This window comes from Osmerus mordax, chromosome 12 (genome assembly GCF_038355195.1).
Source record: "Osmerus mordax isolate fOsmMor3 chromosome 12, fOsmMor3.pri, whole genome shotgun sequence".
NCBI lineage: Eukaryota > Metazoa > Chordata > Actinopteri > Osmeriformes > Osmeridae > Osmerus > Osmerus mordax.
Window position 1 is genome coordinate 13,294,862 of NC_090061.1, and position 26,628 is coordinate 13,321,489.

At 47.2% G+C, this 26,628-nt stretch overlaps 4 protein-coding genes across 10 annotated transcripts; 3 read left to right on the plus strand and 1 right to left on the minus strand.

Moving 5' to 3' along the window:
• Window positions 1-109: 109 nt before the first annotated feature.
• On the minus strand, window positions 110-7,748 carry tbc1d10c (TBC1 domain family, member 10C). 3 transcript variants are annotated; one of them, XM_067247298.1, is made up of 11 exons: window positions 7,671-7,748; window positions 7,149-7,289; window positions 6,555-6,654; window positions 6,185-6,292; window positions 5,913-6,019; window positions 5,164-5,278; window positions 4,828-4,893; window positions 4,459-4,648; window positions 4,002-4,159; window positions 2,510-3,607; window positions 110-2,479 (listed from the first exon to the last, which is right to left on the minus strand). In XM_067247298.1, exons 2-11 carry the CDS (start codon window positions 7,283-7,285, stop codon window positions 224-226), a joined length of 4,335 nt encoding a protein of 1,444 aa, XP_067103399.1. In that variant the 5' UTR covers window positions 7,286-7,289; window positions 7,671-7,748; the 3' UTR covers window positions 110-223. The 3 variants fall into 3 exon arrangements, with proteins under 3 accessions (XP_067103399.1, XP_067103398.1, XP_067103397.1); XM_067247297.1 differs by having other exon boundaries at window positions 110-2,239; window positions 2,270-3,607; XM_067247296.1 differs by having other exon boundaries at window positions 110-3,607.
• Window positions 7,749-8,132: 384 nt separating this feature from the next.
• On the plus strand, window positions 8,133-10,673 carry ndufs8b (NADH:ubiquinone oxidoreductase core subunit S8b). The gene is made up of 7 exons (XM_067247302.1): window positions 8,133-8,188; window positions 8,910-8,966; window positions 9,135-9,200; window positions 9,344-9,433; window positions 9,519-9,691; window positions 9,787-9,915; window positions 10,221-10,673. The coding sequence occupies exons 2-7, from the start codon at window positions 8,924-8,926 to the stop codon at window positions 10,350-10,352; spliced, it is 633 nt and encodes a 210-aa protein (XP_067103403.1). The 5' UTR covers window positions 8,133-8,188; window positions 8,910-8,923; the 3' UTR covers window positions 10,353-10,673.
• Window positions 10,674-10,953: 280 nt separating this feature from the next.
• ran (RAN, member RAS oncogene family) lies at window positions 10,954-14,105 on the plus strand. Of its 3 annotated transcripts, none has more exons than XM_067247926.1 (7): window positions 10,954-10,981; window positions 11,958-12,021; window positions 12,108-12,192; window positions 12,525-12,650; window positions 12,959-13,146; window positions 13,252-13,422; window positions 13,720-14,105. In XM_067247926.1, exons 2-7 carry the CDS (start codon window positions 11,986-11,988, stop codon window positions 13,762-13,764), a joined length of 651 nt encoding a protein of 216 aa, XP_067104027.1. In that variant the 5' UTR covers window positions 10,954-10,981; window positions 11,958-11,985; the 3' UTR covers window positions 13,765-14,105. The 3 variants fall into 3 exon arrangements, with proteins under 3 accessions (XP_067104027.1, XP_067104028.1, XP_067104029.1); XM_067247927.1 differs by having other exon boundaries at window positions 10,969-11,072; XM_067247928.1 differs by lacking the exon at window positions 10,954-10,981 and adding an exon at window positions 11,643-11,663.
• A 1,085-nt stretch (window positions 14,106-15,190) lies between these two features.
• stx3b (syntaxin 3b) lies at window positions 15,191-26,240 on the plus strand. Of its 3 annotated transcripts, none has more exons than XM_067247409.1 (11): window positions 15,191-15,650; window positions 19,410-19,484; window positions 19,629-19,728; window positions 19,906-19,980; window positions 20,084-20,154; window positions 20,291-20,399; window positions 20,479-20,552; window positions 20,622-20,756; window positions 21,362-21,472; window positions 21,849-21,959; window positions 25,399-26,240. In XM_067247409.1, exons 1-11 carry the CDS (start codon window positions 15,621-15,623, stop codon window positions 25,474-25,476), a joined length of 969 nt encoding a protein of 322 aa, XP_067103510.1. In that variant the 5' UTR covers window positions 15,191-15,620; the 3' UTR covers window positions 25,477-26,240. The 3 variants fall into 3 exon arrangements, with proteins under 3 accessions (XP_067103510.1, XP_067103508.1, XP_067103509.1); XM_067247407.1 differs by lacking the exons at window positions 21,849-21,959; window positions 25,399-26,240 and adding exons at window positions 22,634-22,753; window positions 23,545-24,872; XM_067247408.1 differs by lacking the exons at window positions 21,849-21,959; window positions 25,399-26,240 and adding an exon at window positions 23,545-24,872.
• Window positions 26,241-26,628: the final 388 nt, after the last annotated feature.

Below are 26,628 nucleotides of genomic sequence, written 5' to 3' on the forward strand. Positions count from 1 at the left end.
TGTCAGAATTATGAGGAAATGAACAATAAGCACTTCCTGTTTATTTTGGCATGTGTAGAGATCAATGAATGTACACAAGCCCAAGAATAAAACAAACAACATTCTTAACTCAATTTGACAATATTGTTTTTATTTTTCCCCCGGATAATCTCATGTGGATTTATCTCATAATACATTTATTTAGACTTCAAAGGTGCATGTTTTGTTTCTGTGTGTGTGTGTTTTAGAAGTAGGCTTCAGCATGGGAATGTTTTTGGTGACCAAGTGTCTGTGAGGGGTTTCCAGGCACATCACTGCTGCTCTTATTGCCCTGCACCTGGAAACTCTTCCCTCTCGTCTGCGGTTTCCTCCTCTCCTTCTCCGCCTCCTTCTTCCTCTTCTTTTGCAGCTTCTCCTCCTCTTTCTCCCTCCTCTCCTGCTCCCTGCGTCTCCTCCGCCTCTCCCTGGAGCTCAGCTTCTCCTCTCCCTCGTCCACGCTCCTCTGCTCCACTGGCCCGTCGCTGAAGTCCTGGATGAGGATGGTAGGGACGGGGACCTTGCCCCGGGCCGGCTCCCCTCTGAGCCTGCGGAACAGGCCGAAGCGTCTGGGGGTGCTGGCTGGGTCCTGGGGAGGGCTGGCTGGGTCCTGGGAGGTACAGCTCTGGCCAGGCGGGGCTGGGTTAGACCCACTTGGAGGTGAGGCTGAAGGCTGGGTGCTTGCAGGGTCTGGGTGAGTTGGCTCACGGTCGGGGTGATGGGTCTCAGAGATACTCGGGTCAAAGTTAGTGTGAGCTTGATTTGAATGTGTAGGGACTGGTGGATTGGTGGGTTGTGATTGTTTCGAAGCTGTCGGGGTTGTGTTTGATTGGTCAGGAGGGGATAGCTGGGGGGCGGTGAAGAGGTCCTCAGAGAGCCTGCGGGGGGGTCGTGACCCACGGGAACTGGAGGATTTGCGGAGGCGGAATTCTCCAGAAGGACTTGGGTGGGGTGGGTCATGAAGCAACGGATCCCTTTTAGACAGACTGTTGGGCGGGTCAACAGTGTGTGTCGTCTCTGGGTTGCCAGATTCTGTCCTTGTGTCTGCGATAGGGGAAATATCCCCCTGGTTTTGAGGATTTGCGTTGCCAGGTTTGGGGGAGATGTTCTCTGCCACAGTTTCAATCTGCACTGATACAGTGATGTCTGATGAAGCATTCTGGGTGGGCAATTCAAATATGTCATCTTCTGTTTCTCCTTCGGGTTCTCTCTTGTTTTGGTTCTCCTGTTTCTCCTCTGGAACGCTAGTGATTTGACTGTTTCCTTCTTCAGATCCGGTCTGTTCCAGAGGGGATGGATGTACTGAACTACATTTCCCATCAGGCTCTGTAGCAGAGGCATGGTCCTGGCAAACAATGCTGTCTTCCGGTATAATAGTTCTAGAGGTATCTGTGGGTGGCTGAATGTCTGCTTGTGACTCAATGTCACCCTTTCCTGTTTCAATTTGAGTACGTGTGTCTATCTGTGTATGATCTGTTGTCTCTTTGTGTTCAATGAACTCTGCCTCACATTTTCTCTCTGACTGTGTGCGTGCATCTGACTCCATGTCCGATTCCCTCTCTGTAACTTTGCACACGACTGAATCCGAGTGTGTGTTCGTCTCCAGCTTTTGCGGCGCCTCCATCTTTGTTTCCGGCGTCACTGGCGTCTCCGATTCGCCATTCTCCCCCTCCGCCTGTCTCACTGCATCGGCGGACTCTGTCTGTCCTGCCTCTGTGCGAGGCACCTCGTGGTCACAGAGTGGGCCTGTCTCTGGTTCTCCTCCTGTCAGGGCCGTTGCACTTTCACCTGCCTCTTGTGTCTCTGTCTCCAGTGGCTCACCAGCATCTGTCCTCATCTCTGTGTGTCCGTGTGAGTCCCCCTCCACTGCCTCCACGTCGGTCTGCCTCTCCTCCTCGTGTTCGTTCTCTCCAACTGTGTGTGTCGTGGCTTTTTCTGTCAGCGTGTCTGTGGGTGTGTCAGTACCCTTTCCTGTGTCAGCCCGGGTGTGCGTCTGGAATTCTGGGTCTTCGTCCTCCCTGTCCTCTCGGTGGGTGGAGTTCTCTGCGTCTGCGCCTCTCTGGGGCTCTGTCCTAGTTTCTTCCTCCATTTTGTCTGACTCCAGGCCTGTTTGTGGCCCTGTGTCTGTCTCTGTGTTGATACTTATTTCTTTGTGAACCATGTGTGATTTGGTCTGTCTACTTCCCTTCTCTGTGTGCTTCTCGGTCTCAATATCTGTCCCTGCCTCTCTCTCTGGCTCTATATCTGTCCCTGCCTCTTTCTCTGTGTCTAGCTGTGTCACTGCCTCTCTCTCTGGCTCTATATCTGTCCCTGCCTCTTTCTCTGTGTCTAGCTGTGTAACTGCCTCTCTCTCTGGCTCTATATCTGTCCCTGCCTCTTTCTCTGTGTCTAGCTGTGTCACTGCCTCTCTCTCTGGCTCTATATCTGTCCCTGCCTCTTTCTCTGTGTCTAGCTGTGTCCCTGCCTCTCTCTCTGGCTCTATATCTGTCCCTGCCTCTTTCTCTGTGTCTAGCTGTGTCCCTGCCTCTCTCTCTGGCTCTATATCTGTCCCTGCCTCTTTCTCTATCTCTAGCTGTATTCCTGCCTCTCTCTCTGCCTCTGTCTCTGCATCTAACTTTTCTGCCCCTCTCTCAGTCTCCTTTCTGGGCCCTGCATGTACCTCTTTCCCTGTCTCTAACTCTGTCCCTCCCTTTGCCACTTTCTCTGAGCCTGAGTCTGTTCCTGCCTCTGTTCCTGTCCCTGCCTCTGTCCCTACCTCTGCCCATGCCTCTGTTCCTGTCCCTGCCTCTGTTCCTTTCCCTGCCTCTTTTCCTGTCCCTGCCCCTACCTCTGTCCTCAGCTTTGTGTCAGTCCCTGCCTCAGCTTCTGTCGTGGTATCGATCACTTTGTATGTCCCTCTCACGTGTTCCTTCTCCCTCAACCGTTCATCCCTCTCTTCCTGCATGTCCATGGTGTCAGACCTGAGGTCTGCTACCTGACCCTGATCGTTCCTGCTACTCTGCAGTACTGGAACCTGTGATTGGTGGAGATCATCCGAGGTAGCACCATGTTCATGGATGGGTTCTTTGACCTCTCTCTGGTCCTCCGGGGCTTGAGAGAGTTGGCCGGTATCGGTTCTCTTCTCCTCCTCTGATGGTTTCCTGGGCGGCGGTGGGCTCCCTTGGGGTTCTCTGTGCCCAAGCGGAATACTGGGCTCCCACATGGCCTTCTCCTCCTCTTCTAAGATGCCTTGCATCATCGCTGGGCTGCTATCCATCCAGCTCTCCCTCCTCAGCTTCTCTTCTCCCTCGCCCCGCTCCTCCCTCGCCGTCTCCGAAGCCTTCCTCCCTGTAGTCCACCTCTTGCGGAGGAGCGAGGGCGAGAGGGAGAGGCTGGAAGGCGAGCGGAGGAGAGGGAGAGAGAGATTGCCCTTCTGCCTCTCCTTCCTGTCGCGCTCGGCCTCCTTCTGCCTCTCCTTCTCCCACGCCATGCGGTAGCCGTAGCAGCGGCCCCGGGGGTCGAAGGTGGAGGAGGGTCGGTCGTTCTTCCATTTCTCCAGCTCTCGCTCCGTCTGCCTCTCCAGGTCTCTCCCTGACAGCGGCACAGAACACACCTGGCGGTCGGAGGGAGAGAGGGAGAGAGGGAGAGAGGGAGAGAGGGAGAGAGGGAGAGAGGGAGAGAGGGAGAGAGGGGAGTCAGACCATAGTTGTACCTCGGGTATGGACTGTCCTTTGTATATAGGTAAAGGTACTGTATATTTAATGTAAAAAACAGCATAGGTATCATATGTGAGGTACTGTCTGTCATATCCATAAGCTTTTCCTATCAGTGTAACTGACTGTAGAGAAGGTGCATCTTTCAAAGTGTAAGGCCAACAAGTCTGTGTTCTCATTGGCCAGAGATGAGCAGTCCCTCCTCCACATGTTCCATTCTATTGGTCGTCCCATGTCCCGATGCTGATAGATGTGATCAACACCAGTGGGCAGCCCTGCACAACCCTGTCTCACCTCTGAGATGAAGGCGTTGTCCTCCTGCTGGATCTCCTCCCTGATGGACCTCAGCTTCTCGAGAGTCTCCATCTGGCCCTGGCACTCCTTCCTCTGCTCGGCCCGGCCCAGGACGCGACGCACCAGCACCACCGCCACCTGGAACAGCACCCGCACCCCTGGGAGGGTGGGGAGGAGAGAGAGAGAGAGCGAGAGAGCGAGCGAGCGAGAGAGAGAGAGAGAGAGAGAGGTGACCCACACATGACAGGGAAAGGAAGTACATGTTTAATAAAGGCCTTCACACCTGGGAGAACCTGTCATGGCAACACCCTGGTTTAGAAAGTGACGCGCTCTCTGAGGCTTGAGAGGTGGGGGGCAGGGACCCAGGTGAGGTGTGAAGATGGATGGATAGACAGATAAATGGGATGGAGGCATCAGATGATGACTCAATGTTTTTTTGGCATGGATTGAGTCCTACCATAACAGAAGAAGAGGTCCCAGACTCGTAGCAGTGTGTTGAAGGGGAGGTGACGTGTGTACAGGCACATCAACCAATCGGTGGCAAACATGAGAGGCTCCACCCCGTGTTTCTGCAGGTGCCTGTGGGCCGCGGGACACGCCCTCTTTAGAACCCAGGTGAGGATGGCGGCGTCGAACAGAACCCCCTCCTGTCAAAACAACGCAAATGATGTTTGAACAGTTTGAACAGTTTCTACAACTCCCTCTTGAGGTTCGGTTGGTATGTGAGTTCACTTAGTGTTCCTAGTTTGTAAATTATAGAATAATACATTTCTCCTCATCACAATTGCTCATAGGGTTTGTGTGTATGTGTAGAGAGATTCCTCACCAGCAGGGGGCTGTAGTAGCCAGGCAAGTACTGTTCACTGATCTGCACCAGGCACCAAAAGGCTTCCTGCAGGATATACACAGAGGAGGACAAGGATACCTTTTCAGTTGATTGTATATTCTAGAAACCCCTTTAGATTGGCAGAGGTTATAGCACATTTCAAGCCAAAAAAATGCACTTGAGGCACCTTTAACACTAGCTCAGAATAGTCATCCAGAGATTCCTTCTCTATGAACCATCACCTGCTTGAACCTGGATACTGTAGGTGCAATGTGTAACACTAATCTTTGTGTGTGTGTATATGTTTGTGTGAATGTGTGTGTGGTACTAGCGTACCTCAGCAGGCATGTTCATGAGCAGCACAGCAGCGACGGGCCCCTGGGCCTGACAGTAGCCCTCCTCAGGCTGGTACTGGGTGAAGGCCTTCAGAACCCGGAACAGACCACGCTGGCTACACACACAATCACAGGAAACGGTGTCATCAATATCTAACAATAAAAGGAGGCTCTCTGTGTCTGGTTCTTCAAGTATCTTCATAACTGGGCACTGTATGAAGTTGAAATTCGCCAGATGTATTGATCAGGGCCCAAGGATGTGCAGTGTTGCGTGCAATGTTGTTTGGATTACGGGTTTGCCACTACTAAATATAAAAACGTGTTTGCTTTTATGTTGAGCTGCATTAAGCGATGGCGCTAAGGATCTCACGTGCCATCATCAGGCCCTGCACTAGTTAAGCTAATGGAGAATGATTCACTTCGGGGTAACGGGTATTCAAATTTAGGAGCTGTTGCTTGTTGACATTACATTTAGCAGACGCTCTTATCCAGAGCGACTTACAGTAAGTACAGGTACTTTCTCCCCGAGGTAAGTAGGGTGAAGTGCCTTGCCCAAGGACACAACGTCATTTGGCACGACCGGGAACCGAACCAACAACCTTCTGATTAATAGCCCGACTCCCTAACCGCTCAGCCATCTGACCCCCATACATATGAGACATATGAGAAGTGATGAAATATGAAATGCAGTAGACAGAGAGGGAGCAAAATGGCGCCATGTGTATCTTGTATCTGTTATAGTTTTTTTACCCATGACCGTCCTTGGAGACAAACATCTCATGGAAGGGGAACTGGCGGTCCAGGTCTCTCTCGATCACGTCCACCCAGCTCTGCAGCGCCTGCTTGGAGTCCAGAGACTGAGGCAGAGGGAGAGACCATACAGGGAGAGAGACTATGACAGTTACACACTCTACGATCATTAACAAATTACAGTATTTCTCCTGCAAATCATCTTCTCTAGCTACAACGTTACAGTACTACTACGAAGAGACTATTCCCTTGGTGTCTCCTCTGTCTCCTACCTTGTAGAGGTCAACGTTCCTGTTCATTTTGTCTGTGGCTCCACAGAGCAGTGGCCAGCACTTAGCCCTGAGGGATGCTGGGATACCCTTCTGACACTGCTCTTTGACCTGGGGGACAAACACAGGTGATGGATACAGAGCATGGATCATGTGTCTTGCGCTATTGAGCCAATCCATCTGAAACTGCTCCTTTAACAGACGAATAATCCTTTCTAAAATCTCAACTTTAAGAGCGGCAGCTTGTTCTGGCGTCCTGCCTTATCGGCCTGTAATGTTACCCAGACGATAAGAGGGTCTCCGTGGTCCATGAAGGCCTACGTGTCGTGTGTGACACGTCTCCTTCATACCCAGCCTAGTGGCTGCTACACACCTTGCTGGTCTTCTTCTGCAAGACACGATCCCATTGGCTGATGAGGTTGATCCACTTGGCCTCCCTCTGTCTAACCAACTCGGGGAGTGGTCCCTCGCCCCTGCAAACAACGCAAGCAGCAACACCCCCACATTCATGTAACGTCTCAGTACCACCCCGTTCCCACGTCTGGGTTTTTTTTTTTAGGGCAAAAGCCTTGTCAATAGAATAAATAAATAAATAAAACCTTTAGGTTTTGTCACAGAGAGACGACGACGCAAAGTAACACAGGAAACAGGAAAACCACACGGCGGTGGTGTCAGGATGTTCGTTTGCAGTCGCTGGGTGACTGCTGCCGACGGACACTCTGGTGTGCGTGCTGAGGCACGAAATAAGTGATGCGGGCTTCAAAGAATGCACTGTGACACCGTGCATCTTTTGTCTGTCTAACAGAAATGACGTACCTCTACTAGCATCCCTCTGAACCTCGGTGTTTGTTCACTCACAGCGAGAGAGAAGGACAGAAAGGAGAGAGAAAGAAAGGAGAGAGAGAGGGGTGTTTGGGTTTCCCGGAGGGAGAAGGAGAGCAGGAGGTCTCTCAATGAGGGTACTGACCCGGCAGTGAAGCCGTTCCTCAGAAGGAAACCAAATCGGTCTGTCTCCATGCCCTCCGTGACCCGTGACCCTGTGTCAGGTCCAGAACCTTCCTCCACACCCGGGTCTTTTGGGGTTGGAGTGGACGGACTCTGCATGTTCCTGAAGAGAAAGGAGATGATGACACACTCAGTCAACACTAACTGACAGTTGCTGTAGGAGGGATGAGTTATCAAAATCATTGTTTTGCTACCCTACCCAAATGGGATTGTATTAGATGTCAAAGCGAATGGGGACATTTCCCGCTAATATTACAATACTATTTACTGCTATGTTGCTTCAGATGTAATATCAATTGCCTAGAATAACTATAAGAGGAACAAGTGAGATTGTATGTCCAAGAAAATACTACCATCACCAGATTCATCTGTAGAGTTCATGCAGAAGTACAAACCTTGTCAACTTCCTGTCTCTCTAACCCTGTGAACTAAGCCACACCTCGAGCCGGTAATGTTAAAACTGATCAACTGATCGGACAAATACCTTTAAATGTCCAACTCCACTGATGTTTCAGTTGGTGATGTTGCTGCTGGAGAGAAGTGTTTTCTCCTCAGAAGACTGTAGAGGAAGAGAATTTCTGTATGACTTCCTCTTGTGTGTGAGTGTCTGTGTGTGTGCGCGCGCAAGCAACAAATAGAAAAAGATGTAAAGCTGTTGTTTATATGGTGTTTTTGCCATATGTGATACTGTGGTGATAACAACAACAAATAGTTTGTGTTAATGCTGAAATATACAGTTTGTATTATATTATCAAGAACCATGAGCAGTCTCACCAAAACTGGGAATTGTAAAAAACTATTTAGACAAAATTTATTTACGCCACATTTTTCACATTTACATTTAGTCACTTTTCTCTGTCCAGCCTTATATGCCGTCCTTACTTCCTCTGTGTGCGGTTCTCTAAATAAATTCACCAGCCATCACTGATTTAAGGCCAATGCTACCCCTAGTGGCTGTCAACTGAAGCCACGCACAAAGTGAGACTCAGCTGGCTGCACAAGGTAGGCTTCCACCTTCAGTTGATTCTGGTAGGCTAATACTTTGTGATAAACTCAATATGTTTGAGAACATTTACACATAACGCATATGTATTATTATTCTAGTCCAAACTAAGAAGACTACTTGAATGGAAGGTAACTGTGTTTGTTTATCAGAAACATACCCGCTGAACCGCATCGATAAATGCGCTTCACTGATATGGAAGTTTATATATCTTTGATCTTGAATCACATGTCCACCATCACAGAGTTTTATTTCGTTTTGCAGTTTCATGTGTTTAGTTCCTGAGATAGTTATCAAGGGTGCGTAAACTTAGGTTGTGTATTAGCATGAGGATTTAGTAAGCGTATTTCATTATTCAATCCAGTTAATGAATGCCATTTTATGTGAGCTATATTTACTACTGCTTTTTGGGAATGTCCCCGAGCGAAACGTATTTTCCTGACGGCTTTATTTGTAGGGTCAGATGACGTATCTCGGATTTGGGCCGTCAGATTAAAAGCAAGCTGGTACTGTAGCCTACATGCGGGGCAATCAGCTGGCAGAATGTGGAGTACCTCACAAACTAGCAACATTCTGCCAAGTCAAGATGTCTGGAGAGTGAAGAAAATGAGAGCTGTTTTCTGTTGAATTGAAGTTTCCTTAGTTGGGAAGTAATTAATTGTTTCTAAGCCATGCCATTCATTGTACTCCTAAAATCGTCTCTCTCTTTCTTTCTACTAGCTTGTTTTGCTGTGATGTCTTCTTCCTTGCGTGTGCTGTATTTCTCACCTAGGCCAGGTAAGTTGTCATAAGGCCAACTTTTTCCTGAGATTAGAGATCTCGGGCCCACTGAGACCTTCTGTGGTGTGGTTGTGGAGTGGGTATCTAACCTGTAGTCTCACATGCTCATGGAGCAGCCAAAATGGGGGAATTGGCTTCAACATCTTTGCTCTGTGTCCTGGCCAGGCACATTTGGAGTCAGTCCTGGTTTGGTCCGTCACTTCAGCCTCAGTGTGCAGAGAGAGGCCTACAGTGAGTGAAATACAAATGAGGAGTGCTTATAATCACAACCGGTCATTCTCTTATTTTCAAATGACTGCATGTGACAAGCAGGTCAACTGGCAGGTGCCATGTTTGGGGAAAATGTATGAGACGATCTCCTTTTATTTAACTAGAGTATGTGAACAATCAAGAACAGCCCACAGATATGAAGTCCATCACAGACAGAGCTGCACAGACACTCCTGTGGACTGAGCTTTTCAGAGGTAAAATACACACACTCACACACACACACACACACACACACAAATAAGGGTACACGCACACTCCAGATTTCTCACACTTCTCCAGGTTTGGGAATGACTATGAGCTACCTGTTCCGTGAGCCTGCCACCATCAACTATCCGTTTGAGAAAGGTCCCCTGTCTCCACGTTTCCGTGGCGAGCACGCCTTGCGCCGTTACCCTAGCGGAGAGGAACGCTGCATTGCCTGCAAGTTGTGTGAGGCCATCTGCCCTGCACAGGTACACAACACACACACACCTTGTACCACATTTCCATCATGGGTGATATGCAGTGTTGCTACTGTGCTCTCTGCTGCCCCCTGTGTTTTCCCCAGGCTATCACCATCGAGGCAGAGACGCGTGCTGATGGTAGCCGCAGGACCACCCGCTACGACATTGACATGACCAAGTGCATCTACTGCGGCTTCTGCCAGGAAGCCTGTCCTGTCGACGCCATTGTGGAGGTGTGGGAGTTTGTGGCACATACAGTTCCAATAAAGAGACTTCCTTAATACTTGTAGGTCTGGGGGTTGATTTAAGGCCAGATGGTGTCATGTGAAAAGCATTGGTCTGGGTAAGGGAAGAACTACGTTGTCAAGTCAAGTGGTTTTTAGTGTAATTTCAATCATATACGGTTGTACACATTGAAACGAGACAACATTCCTCCAGGACCATGGTGCTACGTGAACAACATATTTTTTTGGTAGGCTAATAAAGTTCTTGCAATGTTCCTGAACATTTGTCACATTCTTCCTTTCTTCTTCCTTAGGGACCAAATTTTGAGTTCTCCACTGAGACCCACGAGGAGCTGCTGTACAACAAGGAGAAGCTTCTCAACAATGGAGACCGATGGGAGGCTGAGATTGCTGCCAACATCCAGTCAGACTACCTTTACAGATAGACACAGGAACATACCCGTGTCATACTGGAAAATGACTTGGCTTTTTAGTATCTCAGAAATCGCTACTGTTAAGAGAATAACAATAATTAACTCCACAGCAGACCAATAGAGCCAGCATGCACGGGCATATAAACACGCACAAATGTACAAGCGCACAAATATGCAGTAGCCTATTAATTTATGTTGAAAAGATGTGGATTGAATCTGAGGGAATGAATGCTGTGTCCAAGTGATGTATTTTGGTAACTCCTGAAATAAGAAATAGTAAAGAGTAGGCCTAATCTGAATAAATGTCAAGTCTCTTGAAATATGAAGAACAGTTATCGAAAGTGTCTGTTTCATTTGAAGTGTTTCCTGAAATTGTCATCATAAAATAAGCATCATTAGGTTGATTGAGAATTAAGGCTGGCACAAGGAACTCAATTATTTACATTTAGTATCATAAAACAACCGAGGAGCTTATGCTTTAAAAAAAAAATATATAGGCTATATCTTTTTTTGCCGTTGCACACAAATGCGTTTTACCGCTTGAGATGATCACATGACATGGGCGGAAACTGACTCATATCCCACGCTGAATCTCCCGCGAACGCAGCCATTTACTCTTTCCCTCTTCGCTTCAGCGCCGGGTGAGTCTCTGCATTTTCCCTGATGTCGTGCAAATCTAAATTCAATTTACAGTCATTATTTTCATATTTTTGCCACACTACATACATTCAGGTACGCAGTGTGTGCATTTTTATATATTTAAGAATGATGATTGTGCTGTCAAATGGCGTTATTGACTGAGTTTTTGTCTTATCTCATGCTAACATGGCATTTTAGCCATTTAGCTAGCTTTGTGATAAGAATGGCTTCCATGCCGTGCTATGGCTAACAGGTTAGCAAGCTAGCGAATTAGCAAGGAAGGCTAGGATCCAGGTCTTTTAATATTGTTGTTCTGAGTTTTTATTTATTTACAGCTAATTAAATTACAGTAGTTAATCATCACTGTTAGTTTCTGGTAGTGATCTATTAAACGAAGAATCCTCTGCGTACATAATTCATGAACTAATCAATATATTTGAACTGGCTAACCATGGAACAGAGTTTTGCGTGTTGTGCATTGTTCCAGTCGAAACTAGAAAAGTGCGGCAGCGCGCTGTATGGCGCACTACCAAACTAGCTAACTAGAGCTAAGCTAGCCGCATTTATCAATGCCAGCCAGCCACGTTAGCTAGCGACTGGTTACGTAAACCCAACCCTTCTAATGGTCATTAAAAATACAAAAATTATGAATACTAACTATTAGTATAATCTCCGTCTATTCCGGTATGAGAGAACAATGCAAGCGCTAAAATAGGGATGCTTTGTACAATAGAGATGGCGTAATGTGCTTATACCGCCCAAAAAAACAACTTGGCTAGCAGCAGTGTTAGCAATGTTGCTAGCTCTCACGAGAGCGTGCAGCTCGACACTGCCGAACGTGTGTTTGTTTTGCAGACTTGCTATTTTCACCAACAGCTAGTTTTGCTCCTAATTTGACTGGTAGAACGTAGTGTACTACCAGGTAATCGAAGCGTAACGTTAGTGAAGTGACACTAACAATTCTTTCATGTTATCCAGGAGAACACGAGACCACGACAGAACAACAATGGCAGAAGTCGTCGAACCATCGGTCCAATTTAAGGTAGGTTCCCAAACATGGCTAAATTAGATGGCATGTCGGTGAGTAGCAGAGGAACCAATATCGACCTGTTCATATCCCTCTCACAGCTTGTATTGGTGGGAGATGGAGGAACGGGAAAAACAACTTTCGTCAAGAGACACTTAACGGGCGAGTTCGAGAAGAAATATGTTGGTAAGTCTCTAACAATTTAAATTGACTGCATTTTGTTTCATAACAGTAATTTCAGGAGTTGATGGCAGAATATATGTGACTACAACAACTACCCAGAGGCCAGTATCAAGTTGTAGAATGCTTAGTCATGTCAGATTGAAGAAGTGCTATGCAGGTGCACCCACCCAAGTGCACCCACCCCCAGGTATCTGTAAGGAATGTGAGTCATGGCCGGGACCCAAAATGGCCCAGAATGTTCCTCCAATGGAACACAGCCAGCATTCTGGAACTGCAGAACACTGCATTGAGTTGCTTTGTGTGTTTAAACTTGTCCCCCCCCCCCCCCTGTCCAGCCACTCTGGGAGTAGAGGTTCACCCGCTGGTCTTCCACACCAACAGAGGGCCCATCAAGTACAACGTGTGGGACACAGCTGGTCAGGAGAAGTTTGGTGGTCTCCGCGATGGCTACTACATCCAAGGTAGGCCACTAGCAGAATCCTCAACTTCGATGTTTAGCCAAGCTCCCTGGGCTAATTTAAATGTAATCTGTCTAGTATTGGTCTTCAATGTCAGCACAGACCATATCAGACTGTGCCCACTTAAGGGACTTATCTTTTGAGCAGCAGGTTTGTTCTTGCCCTGAAGCTGTTTAAATGAAGTCCTAGCAAAGCCCTCAGGAACCAGTTTCCACAGACTTTTCAAGGACTGGCCTGTCTCAGGACAGCTTGTTGTCATTCCCCTCCCACCCCCTTCACACATACGTTATCCTCTCTCCTGTCCTCTCCAGCCCAGTGTGCAATCATCATGTTCGACGTCACGTCTCGAGTCACCTACAAGAACGTCCCCAACTGGCATCGTGATCTGGTGCGCGTGTGTGAGAACATTCCCATAGTCCTCTGCGGCAACAAGGTAGACATCAAAGACAGGAAAGTCAAAGCCAAGAGCATCGTGTTTCACCGCAAGAAGAACCTTCAGGTATGACACATTGTCCCTTGCGTGTTTTCAGCCGTAGCCACGATGTACGACGTCCCGGCGTTTTTTGACGTAATCGCAGCATCTCTCTTGCCTTTCGCCCTCCAGTACTACGACATCTCCGCCAAAAGTAATTACAACTTCGAGAAGCCCTTCCTTTGGCTAGCGAGGAAGCTCATTGGCGACCCCAACCTGGAGTTTGTGGAGATGCCAGCCCTCGCTCCCCCAGAGATCCAGATGGACCCCTCCCTCGCCGCGCAGTACGAGCTCGACCTCAAAGTGAGTACGGCCGCGCCGCTGCCCTGCTTCCAGACCTCCAGCCCCTTGTGGCCCGAGTCATAGATTTGCAGTGTGTGATGGGAACAAAACGCGATGGCTACGATTGGTTCAAACGGAGCAGGTGCTTTTGTCCAGAGGGTGGAGTCATGAGGAAGAGTTCTTCTGCAAGTAGCGACCTGCTGCCAGCTGCTTCTGATTTCAGAATGTGATGCATTCATGTACTTTGGGAATTGTAGTGGAGTCACTCGTAATTATAGGTGATGACTAACTACCATTTCTCCTCTTCTCTTCCCCCAGGTGGCATCAGAAACAGCTCTCCCAGATGAAGACGATGACCTTTAACCTGTTAACTATAACCCCCCCTCCCACCCCGCAGTGACCAGAAGTTGTTGGAGTTTGGCCCCCTTACTGTAAAATCCCGTTGCAGATTTATTTTTATTTTTGAACATTTTTTTTCTCTCGTTTCGTTTGTGTTTTAAAAAAACTGAAAAGACAAACTTGGTGAAGTTGTGTGTTTCTCTAATTTCACTGTAAGACACACCCACCCTAGTGTTGGCATGGCAATGTGCTACCCATCATTGAGCACCATTCACTGCTCTTACCCAGCTCACACATGCTGATGTAAGGCCAACCAGAAGCACTACGGGGAATAAACTTTGAATAAAAACATTCTGAATATATGATGTTACTGTCTCAGCTTTCATTGACTGTTGAGCATTAAAATAAGACAAATGCTCTCGCAGTCTGACATGGCTGTCCTTTGTTGTTTTTTTGTTTTTTTTTAAAGGTAAAACGTGTAGTTTCATATAAGCTGTGTCAGTATTTAAATGCCTTAAAATAGACAGTAAATCAATGTGACCTGACGGTGGCAAAGACTGAAAATGACAAACCTGCTAGATGGGAGAATGACATGTTCGCCATTAAAACAATTTGTGGACCTACCTTTGTATTCTCCAAAGCTACCTTATTACTCGTCCATCTTGTGGAGAATAAAAATGGAGCGTAGCGTATGACGTTTACAGACACGACACGCCCATTTGGTCCCTTTTCATCTCCAGTTATCTCCACGAGGTGTCAGTATAGTTGAGCTACCCGTTTGAGAGCAGATGGGATCCATAGCTCTTACTATCAATGACCAGTTTCGATCACATTAATCCATGAGGAACACATTAAGAATGCACTTGATCTGAAAATGCCAATGGCTCAAATCCACGGCGACATTATATAGTTGTGATCTGCATATGAAGCAGTTATTTTCCGTACTCTGGCTCCGGTGAAATTCAACAAGTCACGAGCAGGACTGCAATAGACCATTTCCTTATCGGCTTAAGGGAGAGAGAGAGATGACAGCTGATCTGCTGGCGTGAATGAGTGTGAGAGGAGGGGGGGGGGGGGGGTTAATGAATGTCAGGTTGCTAACTAAAGGTTGTGTAGGCCATAAAGATATATAATATCTTGTTTTTTTTGCCCCCCCCCCAAAAAAAAATGCATATAGCTTTCCTAGCTACACGGACAGGTTAGGCATTGTATTTGAATCTTTCAGCCGTTTGTTCTTAATGTGGGTGGGACAGCTTTTTTTGATAACCAAGGATGCGACCGTTACGCCTTACAATAACAACCACCAATGTCACGAAATGTGTCACCGATGTGTCACCGATGCATGAGAATGCCTCCCCCTGTATCTTGAATATGTAGGTCAACACAAGTACAGGTGGATATCAGGGAACATTCACGCAGGTAGCCCACGGTGTTTACGGGACAAGGCGTGGTCAAATGAAGCAAGTGGTCACAGTGCTTCGCATACGCATGCGTGAGAAAGAAAGTGCGTTTTAGTATGATAACTGGACCGGAGAGAGAGAGAGAGATTATGAGGGCTGTACACAACTGTTGTTTTAATCCCCAGAGCGAGGAGATTTGGCGAAAAACCAACGGGCTTTAACCTCAGCAGCCATATTGTAAGGAAAAACGACGGAAAAGAATCATTTTTACTTAAAAAAGTAATCTTTAAGGAAAACCCTTGCCAAAACTTTTGGAAGAGTTGCTTGTCAACTCACTGGCGGTTGTATTCAGTCCAGCAGCTTGCAGTCCAGCTGGCTGAGGAATCCTGAATTTTAAGACTGTAGCCTACTCTTCTATCCCTTAGAATTATATATTTTCTTAGTTTGAGTAATTTTAATACGCGGTAAATTGTCGGGAAAATGAAGGACCGATTGGAGCAACTCAAAGCGGTAAGTAGGGTCACGAAATGTTTTCTAACTGCAAAATAATTCATTTCTAATTATCATGAACCAGACAGATGTAGCCTACATACAGGCTATACGCCAGGGTCCACGGTAACATAGGCTGTAACGGAAACACTTTTCCATTCGTTACCACTGACCACATGAACGGTGAGTGAAACAATGTTGCATTGATGGTATATGGCTATTTGATGTGATGACTCATAACCCACTGACCTCATACAAAACAACAATTGTATATAGGACTATAATATTGCTGTTAAGAAAGCTAGGGGGTTGTATTGATTGTCAACGTTTCATTAACAAGTTTTATGATTCTATTGGCACATTGTTATGGTTTGGAAACATTGATGGCCTCTTGGGTTTGAACGATCAATTTGAGGATCTCAGGTGTCACTCAAGACACTGATGAATGTTACGCTAGGCCCGCATATGGTTGCCTGTAGAAGGTGCCATTGTGTTCCAATTAGTTTTCATATAAAATAGACATTTGGTCGTATTAGTAATTATCAATTGATTAAATGATCCAGGAAGTATTACAAAGTAAATAATACCATGTAATTTTGGGTGAGGCAGAATGAACCCTTTTCGGGATAGGGATATGTTGCCATAGCCACCTCTTAACTGTTGGCCAAATATTTGCCATGGGCTGTTGTGTTCAAACTACCTATACAACGACAGTCGGCTTTCCTCAGTGAAGTAGTCTAAGTGCGTTCAAAAATTCAGTTGATCAGCGTCTAAACGTAGTTGAGTTGACCCATTGTCATAAAAATGTCTTGAGGCAATATAGGCATACCAAATCCCTCGTGTTTTCCATTTATGTTTAACTTTGTGGTGCAGCTGTATGGTTGCTACTGTGCGTGATCGGGTCACCTGACACTGGATGGACAAGGGACTCGACAAGGAAGTAAATCTAGTAGCGTTTAGCGGGACTTTGTGCCTACTCTTACAATCTTGTCTCCCCAGTCAGTTTTCCGTTCCAGAAACCCTTAGAGAGTTTCAGCCTTCATCATTTTGACCTCCACAGTCTCTGTACTGTCAAGGACTCCCACTATTACTGTCCAGCCACTCTGTAAGCTTTAATACATGCAAAAGTGTGACATGAACACGTTTATTGACGATAATCCTCCCCCCATTATTAATCTCAAAACTAGTTTCCTACGTGTGCTGTAACTCCCCTCCCCCCCTCCGTGTTTAACCCTGTGTTCCAACTCTCCTGTCTCTCTGTCAGTCTCTGTGGAACACCTATACTGACAAGGCTGTGTGTCTCCTGTCCGTCTCATTTGACCTGTCTGTCAGTCCGTCTGTCTGCCTGTCCGTCTGTCTGCCTGTCTGTCTCTGTCTGTCTGTCCATCCATCGTCGGTGATCTCAGCAATGATAGTTCACCAAGTATATGAAAACACAGGAAGGCATGACCTAGGGGTTAAATACAGGAAGGCATTGTGTGTTTGAGGGTGTGTTTGGGCCTTCAGGAGATGGCTGGGCCAGGGGGGGTGGAGTCCATAAATCATCTTTATTGTTAAACTCCTATAGCCTGGATTGAGAGAGACTAATCACATGCCTCACAGTTAAGCATGTTGTGATAAAGGATACATGTCTAATAAACACGCCTGTGTTCAATGAGTGCTCTAGGGAGTAAAATGCAATCCGGCATGTAAATAGGAGGTGTTTGATCGTAAACTCCTGAGTATGAAACCATGTGGTGCGTTGTCGAGGTCACAGAATGAAGCAGAAATGGGCTGGGAAGTTTCCCATACGGCGGACAGAATGGTGACAAAGAATACGTGGGCGACCCCCTGCTCTGGCGTGCACGTGGTCTGGAGTGTCAAACGGACAAGCACACGTCTGCACGCACACGCCCAATTCAAGATGGCACAAGTCACCCATCTTCTTCTTCCTCTGATGGCCTTTCACACGTTCGGCCCCGTTTCTCGAGTTTGCGCTGAATGAGAGAGTCTCTGAACACAGGAAGGAAACCACTTATCTTCTGACTGCAGCACGCGCGAGCGTGTGTGTTTGTCGGGGGTGGAAGGTGGCGGCGAGGGTGAGAGTTGGGGGGGGGGGGGAGGGGGGTCATGGATCAGCATTGTATCAGGAATTTGGAGTCATGTTGTTGTGCGTCTCCCATGTATTTGAACAGGAAACACATTGAATACATAGCTATTCAGTCTACACAAGGGTTGACAAAGCTGTTTAACTGGAGCATAGCCTGGGGTAGGTTAAAGGAAGTCTAAAACACCTAGTTGTGGACATGGTGGTCTGTATGCTACCTGGTCTGGTAGGGTGTCAACCAGAAATGGGTTTATTCAGGTTGTTAGGCACAAAGTAAAAGTACTTTTAAATCGTTGCAGGACGCTGTCTGCATGCTACACTTTGTTAGCTCACAGGACAATCAGCTGACCTGCAGGTGACTTGGTGGGCATTGAGAATGTGTGTGTGTGTGTGTGTGTGTGTGTCAATTGAGCGACTATGCATTGAGGTCATGGGAATAGAATGGAAAGAGAGGTACAGAAGTATTGATGTTTCCATGTTTGGAGTTGTCTGCTGGTTTAACTTGGAGAATGTGTAGGGTTTGACTAGGAGAATGTGTAGGGTTTGACTAGGAGAATGTGTAGGGTTTGACTAGGAGAATGTGTAGGGTTTGAAGCATTGAGACTTTGGTCTCTTGGTCACCCGGTAGCTCTAAGACATGAAGGGTGCCATGTCATGCAACAGCAGAGCTGGGAGGATGTGCTAAAACTGACAACCACAGCCAGTCAGCATTATGACTCTGTGGACAGAGGGGGGGGGGGGGGGGGGGGGCAGGGAGAGAGAGAGAGAGATGGAGGAAGAGAGAGAGGTGTACTTTATTCAGTATATACACATAAACAAAACTCGATCAAGTGGCAGAACTCCCACTTTATTTTGTGCTCGATCCAACTCATCTGTTTGGTGTAGACTGACAGTGTACAGTACACAAAGAGGAGAACTGCTGAAACCTCAGGTCTCATTAGAGAGATTACTTCAAGCCTTTCCTTTTTGAGGTGAATAACAACCAGTTTTGAGGACTGCAATGTTTGGGGAAAACGATATCGAAACTAGGAGGACAGTCACTGGCATGTGTCAATTTATCAATCACTCCTAGTTGTGCACAACAATAAATATCACGAGATGAAACCAAATCAGAATCATGCATCATAAGAAGAACATTGCTTGGTTGAAACAAAATAAAATGGTGACGGATATTCTTATATCTAGTCGATGAGGCTGCATGGTGTGAATTGGACTGGATTTAACCCTTGTGTTATCTTCGGGTCGTTCTGACCCATCAGTCATTGTGACCCACCGTCGTATTGCGACAACTTTACCGCATACAAAAACAAAGTGAAGCATTTTCTTTTAACCGTTGGGCTGTCTCAGACCCCCCACATTGCGAAGGTTAAAAGAAAATTATTTTTATTTGTTTTTGAATTGGGTAAAATTGGATAAACACAACGATGGTTCGTTATGAACCTTTGGGTCATGTGACCCGAAGGCAGCACGAGGGTTAAACACACTGGATGTGTCAAGAAAAAACGTCCTGCTCCACCAATGGTGTGAATTCAGTCTGGGTCCTGGAGTTTAAACGACTTCTCAGTCAGCCGAGTTAAGAGAAGCACACAAGACTAGTACATGCTGTCATTTCTCCCAAACCATGTCAATGTGTGTATATGGGAGTGCGTGTGGCAACTGTGTGTGCATTGTCTAACACCGCTGTTTGTACTTAGACTTGCGACAATGACGATGAGGATGTGGAAATCGCTGTGGACAATGCAGCGTTCATGGATGAGTTCTTCTGTCAGGTGAGGGACGGTGTCTGGTTTGGGTTTGTGGTGTACTCCTGTGGCTGAGAATCAGAGGGCTGGGGAGTTGGTGACTGTTTCTCTTTGTCTCTCTCTCTTTCTCTCTGTCTCTCTCTCTTTCTTTCTCTTTCTTCTCCTTTCCAGATCGAAGACATCAGATCCAGTATCGATAAGATTGACGAGAATGTGGCTGAAGTCAAGAAGCTCTACTCTGTCATCCTCTCAGCTCCCACATCAGAGCAGAGTAAACATCTCTCTTGCTTCTCTTCTACTGTCTCTCTCTATATCTCTATACGTCTCCCTCTCTACCTATCCGCCCCCCCCCACCTCATCTCGGTTCTTTTTCTCTACACCCACTTTTATAATATAACAGTGTCGTTTTTGGTCGCGTTTCTCTCATTCACCTGCCCCCTACCCTCAGAAACACAGGATGACTTGGAGGCCATCACCAACGACATCAAGAAGATGGCCAACAACGCCCGCAACAAGCTAAAGAGTGAGTTCCCTCCCGCGCAGCTGGCTCGGCGGGGCCCAGGTGAATGCTGATTGGTCGCCGGCGGCATCGCTCTGTTAACGCTTGGATGTTTCTTGGTCCACAGCCATCGAGAGGAATCTGGAGTCCGAGGAGGAGGAGAGAGTTTCGGCGGACACGCGCATACGTAAATCGCAGGTCAGGATCGAAGAGAGCCCGCCTCCCCCCCCTCGCCCCCCCTCGCCCCCCCTCGCCCCCCCTCGCCCCCCCTCACCCCCCCTCACCCCCCCTCGCCCCAGCGCCACGCTGACACTTCTCTATCCTGTTCTCCCAGCATGCCGTGCTGTCCAGGAAGTTTGTGGAGGTGATGACCAAGTACAACGAGGCCCAGGTGGACTTCAGGGAGAGGAGTAAAGGACGCATCCAAAGACAGCTGGAGATCAGTGAGTCAAGCAACCACGCACAAACACACACACACACACGCGCACAGAAAGTGAAGTAACCCTCCTCTCTCCTGTCCAGCTGGTAAAGCGACAACAGATGACGAGCTTGAAGAGATGCTGGAGAGCGGGAATGCTGCCGTCTTCACTGCAGGGGTAAGTGTGTGCGTGCGTGGGTGTGTGTGTGTGTGCGCGTGCCCCCTCTGACCTCTCCGCTCTCTGTAGATTGTGGACTCGGGGATCTCAAAGCAGGCTCTCAATGAGATCGAGGCGCGGCACAAAGACATTGTGCGGCTGGAGAGCAGCATTAAGGAGCTCCACGACATGTTCATAGACATCGCCATGCTGGTGGAGAGCCAGGTACACCCGTCTCCTACCTCCATCCCTCCGTCCATCCGTCCGTCCATCCGTCCTTAATTTCAACGAACCTCCATTTGTACCCAACTGTGTTTTAACTTTCTCCTGGTCCCTTACTTCCCCTCTATCCCTGTGTCCCCCTTTTTTCTTTCTCCCTCCCTACCTCCTCTTCCTCCCTTCTCCTTCCCAGTTCCCTCTCACCTTCACCCCCATTCTGTTGTCCGCTTCTCTTTGTTCTCCTCTCTCTTCATGAGTCCGTCTGTCCGTCTAAACCTCCTCATCGTCCCTCATTCACGACTAACGCCATCTGGCCCTGCGGTCACACGGTCCAGTCCTTCCGATCCACCGGTCAATGTTTATGAAATGCTTTCGAATGGAATAAAACACACAATGTACACAATGTTGACGCCAGCTGTTGTGGGTAACCTCATGCACCTTGTTGGTTATCCTATGCTTTCTGAGGGAGTGTCCTGTGCGAGGTAAGCACTTTCGTTCTCCGGTTTCATGTCTTGTCATTGGAGGCGCATTTGTTGGAATGAGCTCTTTGCTATGCCTTGACTTGATCTTTGTGTGTTTGTTTGTGTATGTGTGTGTGTGTTTTGTTTCAGGGTGAAATAGTAAACAACATAGAGATCCAGGTATCTAAATCCGTGGACCACATAGCAGTGGCCAAGTCTGAGACCAAAAAAGCCATCAAGTACCAAAGCAAAGCACGCAAGGTACTGTGATCCCTCCTTAGCCTCCTAGCCTAGCGTCCTAGCGTCCTAGCCTCTGTCGCTGACCCTACTCCAGCATGACTTCTGTCCTTGACTGCTGTCCCTCCACAGTGGTGAGCCAAGCCTCCGTTTAGGACATGTCACACGTAGCAACGCTACTGGAACGTTTCACACACTGTCACAAAACCACGCAGACTGTTGCAGACACTCTGCTGACCAGGCACGCGCACACACACACACACACACCGCTGTAACACACACTGTGCCTGTGTGCGTTCTGCTTCTCTTTTCTCTTCTGCCCGGCTCTGTTCTTTTTTCCACCTCTGCCTTCGCGCTCCTCCCTCCGACGCCCTCTACCCCCCCACCCTCCCCCCATCAGGGCGGAATGATTGACAGGATTGAGAGCAACATGGACCAATCGGTGGGCTTCGTCGAGCGGGCGGTTGCTGACACTAAGAAGGCGGCGAAGTTCCAGCAGGAGGCTCGTCGTGTGAGTGACGGGGAGAGGAGGGAGGGCAGCCAAGACCTGGAGGACCGCCCCCCCAAACCCCAACCCCCCCCCCCCCCCCCCCACCCCAACGTCCTCTCCTGTCCCTGCACCTTTGACCTGTCTCCACCCAACCTTACTAACCAACCCAACACACACACACACACACACACACACACACACACACACACACACACACACAAGTCCGCCACGAAACATACAGACCATACAAAGCACTTGAGCATTTCTCTCTCTCTTATTTACGTTTAATTGTCTATTTTTCATCTTTCTTGCTACTGTCTTTATGATGGCACTGTATTTTTCTAATGCCTGCGGTTGATATTGCACATTCTGCCATGACTTGGTTCTTGACTTGGTTTTCTTTAGCATATTTGACAACTGTAAAAAAAAAATATATATATATATATATTTGCGTGTTTATTTGGAGTGTCACCGTGCGGTGCACATTTTTTTTAAGGAAGTGGACACAACTACTTCTCTACACGTGGTTGCTATGGAAATGGGTCTTGTTGTTCACAAGAGGGTTTCACGATGTGCTGTTTCGGCAACGAACGACCTCAAACGTGGTCAAGAAAGCTTTCCTTGTAACCCCTCGTCCCTCTCAGTGAACGGGTGTCACAGCCCAGATGTGTCGTTTCCCCCCCCCCCCCCAACAGAAACAGATGATCATAGCGGTCATCGTGGTGGTTCTGCTGGCCGTACTGGCCCTGATCATAGGCTTGTCCGTGGGCTTGAAGTGAGCCCAGCTGGCTGTGAGTAACGGCAGGGTGCTGAGGGTGAGTAACCGCGGTGTGACGCCGTCCTGACGCTGGGGTTAGCAAGGGGGAGAGGTACCTACAGCTTCGGCTCCAGCCAGGGCTTTGTGCTTCTCTGTGCCCGCGGCACGCTGGTGTGTTGGCGCGCGCGCGTCTCTGCGTGCTCTCCTCCTCCCCCCCCCCACCCCCCCCCCCCACCCCCACCCCCCCGTGGCTCTCACAGGGGTGTGTTTGTGTGGACTTAAGGTATTTGCCTGTGTTTGTTTTCTATCTCTCTGCTGGGTGTTCCAACTGTGGTGACTTTGGAGTTATCCGCTGCTAGCGGCTGGTAGGGTTGGTGTCAGGGTTCTGTTGTTTTTGCTCACTTGGTGCGCATGTGTGAAAAGTGTGAGAGTGTGAAAAGTGTGAGAGTGTGAAAAGTGTGAGAGTGTGAAAAGTGTGAGAGTGTGTGTGCGCGCTCGCTGCTGTCATGTGCCTGTGGGCTGTTTATGGCGTCCGGCTTTTACAGTGATGATGAGGGGAAGGAAGGGCACTTTGTTTTCTAGGGACTGATGACTTTGGCCTTGTAAATATTGCACAACTGGGTATCTGTATTAATTGCACTCTCAACAAACAGATGAACTATGCACGTAAGTCACTGTGTTATGATGGGCGGATCTCAACTGGTGTCAGTCATCAACAAATGCCTTCCAATAACCCTGTAATCCCAGAAACAAAGACCTTCCTTCCTCAGCGCCTGTCTGTTGACCCCCTTTAGCATTGGTACACTGATGCCTGTCAATCACCGGGGTCCCTTTTCTCTCCCCTTGTAGAAGAAGATCATTTTGGCTGTGGTCTGTGCCGTGCTTGCTGTCCTCCTCCTCGCCATCATCCTAGGAACGACATTATAGAGGAGCCCCCCCCCCCCACCTACCCTTCTTCATCATCACCGTCATCATCATCACTCCAGTCCCTCTCTCCAACCTCTGACTTCCAGCAATCATGTCCAGAATCGGGGCACATGGACTCAGCCAATCACTCCTCTTGTCCACAGACAGACCACCTCTCCCTCTGACCAAATAAGGAATGGTTCAGCGTGGAGGGTTACTGGTTAGAACAGGCCGGTGTCCTCGGGTTGTGAGTGTCTCACCTGGACGAGAGGCGGGACTAGAGGGAGAGACCTGGCAACGGTCAAAGTACTTTGAGATCTTACTACGGAGAACAAGGGAATTTTAAATATTGGAAATCTTGTAGCATTTCACACATCCGAATGTACTGTACATCATGTCGTTAAATCGTTATTCTATTTGTTATGAAATAAATGTATTATCCTGTAATATATATATATATATATAAAACTATTTAATATAATATTGATCTACTGCCCGCTCACTGAATGACGGGAAGGACACTCCAAACTTGTGTTATGTGAATTACCCCATCCCTCCTCCCTCCTCCCCACTAAGGCAAATCTGTCTTCCGTCCTCTACTGTATTATATAACCCATAAGGGAATGGTGTTTTGTTTTCATCACCAAAGATGATTGTGACCCAGCAGGATTCAATCTTGTTGAAACATGATCCCTAGTTAACTGTCAGAGAATCAACTGTTGGTTCTGTAGTGTGTTCTTGACTCATTAACCCTCGTGCTGCCTTCGGGTCACATGACCCAAAGGTTCATAACGAACCATCGTTGTGTTTACCCAATTTTACCCAATACAAAAACAAATAAAAATAATTTTCTTTTAACCTTCGCAATGTGGGGGGTCTGAGACAGCCCATCGGTTAAAAGAAAATGCTTCACTTTGTTTTTGTATGCGGTAAAGTTGTCGCAATACGACGGTGGGTCACAATGACTGATGGGTCAGAACGACCCGTAGACAACACAAGGGTTAAAGCACGCACACACACACACACACAGCTTTTTGGCCTGAGTGGTCAAGAAAGCTGTCTGGAGTTTTCAGTCTTTCAGATTCAGCTCTGCCCCCTACCCTATACACCCTGTCCCTCCTCAATGTTGTCTTATGGCGGCCCTTAGACAGTGCGTCCAATGGCGAGTCTTGAAATGAAACAGGAAGTGATTAGCCCATTCAAAGTGAACAATAGTGTTATGGTGCCAAAGGTTTAAATACGGAATTAAAAGGTTTCTTGTTTTTTTATTATGTGGTCAGTGTTATCTGCATGTGTTCATGGTGTGTGTGTGTGTATGTGGGAGAGCGAGGAATGTGAAATGGAAAGACAGCTGCACCTAGTTTAGTTCCTGTGTACCAAGAACAGGTATGACTGTACACACCTTCCTCAGTCTTTTACACACACATAATTATACACACACACATTTTCCCCTCTCCTGTTTCTCCTTGGATTTTTCCTTTGACCCCACTCTTCCGTCCCTCAACGAGTTCCAGGAAATGGATAAGCTTATGTGTGCTCGTGTTTGAATTGAATTTCTAGAGATTGTATGGCTATGACTGATGTCTTTGAATTTGAAATGGTCATTGTAGGCAGGTGATAGCTGAACATGTGGTGTAGGTATTCGGATTCAATGCATATCCGGGCCATCAGTACAGATTCATATTTCTATTTGTTTTGTCCTTGCGTATTTTCTTTACTCCTCACGCTCTTCTCTTTCTCCTCGCCTCGTCCGGGTTTTCACGCCTCTCCTCCTCCTCTCACACTTCCACGCTGCAGAAGAAGATGATGATCATGCTGTGCTGTTCCATTATCGGAATCGTCGGGTTTTCCTATCTGTACAGCTTTTTCTCATAGGAGATTAAAAGCAGGTAAAAGAGGAGTTTCCGACCGATTTCAGTACAATCAGATTACACCTCACGTCTGTGACAAAAGTCTGATTTATGTGTTTGTTTCTCTCCTTTGTTCCAGGATGAATTGTTTTACATTGGTCAGATGGTTTATGACTGAATTGTACCTCTTCTTTCCTTACTGTTAATATCTAAAAGGAATAATAATAAATAAAAAAGATGTGGGCCATTCGTTTATCCTCTTTCCCTCCTCTTCACACCTGCCCATCCTTTGTATGAAGTGTAGCAAAACTTGTCATAGCTGTTTAATGTATTTTTATCTAGCCCTCCCAATGATCCTATTGACACGGATTTTGATATCCAGTCTAAGGATCCTAATTTGGACTATTGTTATGAAATTGTCCCATGGATTGTGAGAATGCCACCACCTGGTGGATAATTACAAAAACTAACTTGAAACCAATATTTGATGAGTGAAGTAAATGTGTACAAAATGTGTGTTATGTTTGACCAAAATTGTGGTCGATTATATTATAGTACTACTAGCTGTGCTTTATGGTCGTTTTTTTTCTTCACGTAGGCAATGGTTGTATGTGCTTGTCATGCGATGTTAATATGTATGCTGTCAGTGTGTACTGTGTTGCTGGAAGGGCTGATGCTGGAAGGGCTGATGGTCTTTCAAGTAACAGCGCATTGTCACTCATTCAGTGTGATTGTGTCAGCCAAGTAAAGCTTGTTACATAATAAAATATTGTGTGTGTGTGGTATTAATGGTGTGTTGTTCTTTTATTTGGAATTGTGTCTATTTTCACCCCAAACCACTGAATTTATTACTATTATTTGTCAAGTGATGGAAAGTTGACCAGTTGCTACTATTGTCCAGTCTTTTTTGTCTCTTTTCCAACTTAGGTTAAACATGAAAGTATAATAATTATCTACACAAACTGATAGGTTTAAGCGTTGACCTAATTTTAACACATCGACGAATAGATGTCGCTCCCATTTTAGGGATCTCTACAACTATAGGCTGCTGTGTTTCATTGTCACCATGTGGGCGCAGCTTAGGTGTAGGTCCACTCGATTCACATCTATAAAACAAACGGGGTATGAGTGTGTGGCACACTAGAACACAAACTAAGCAATCGGTGTACCTACTACT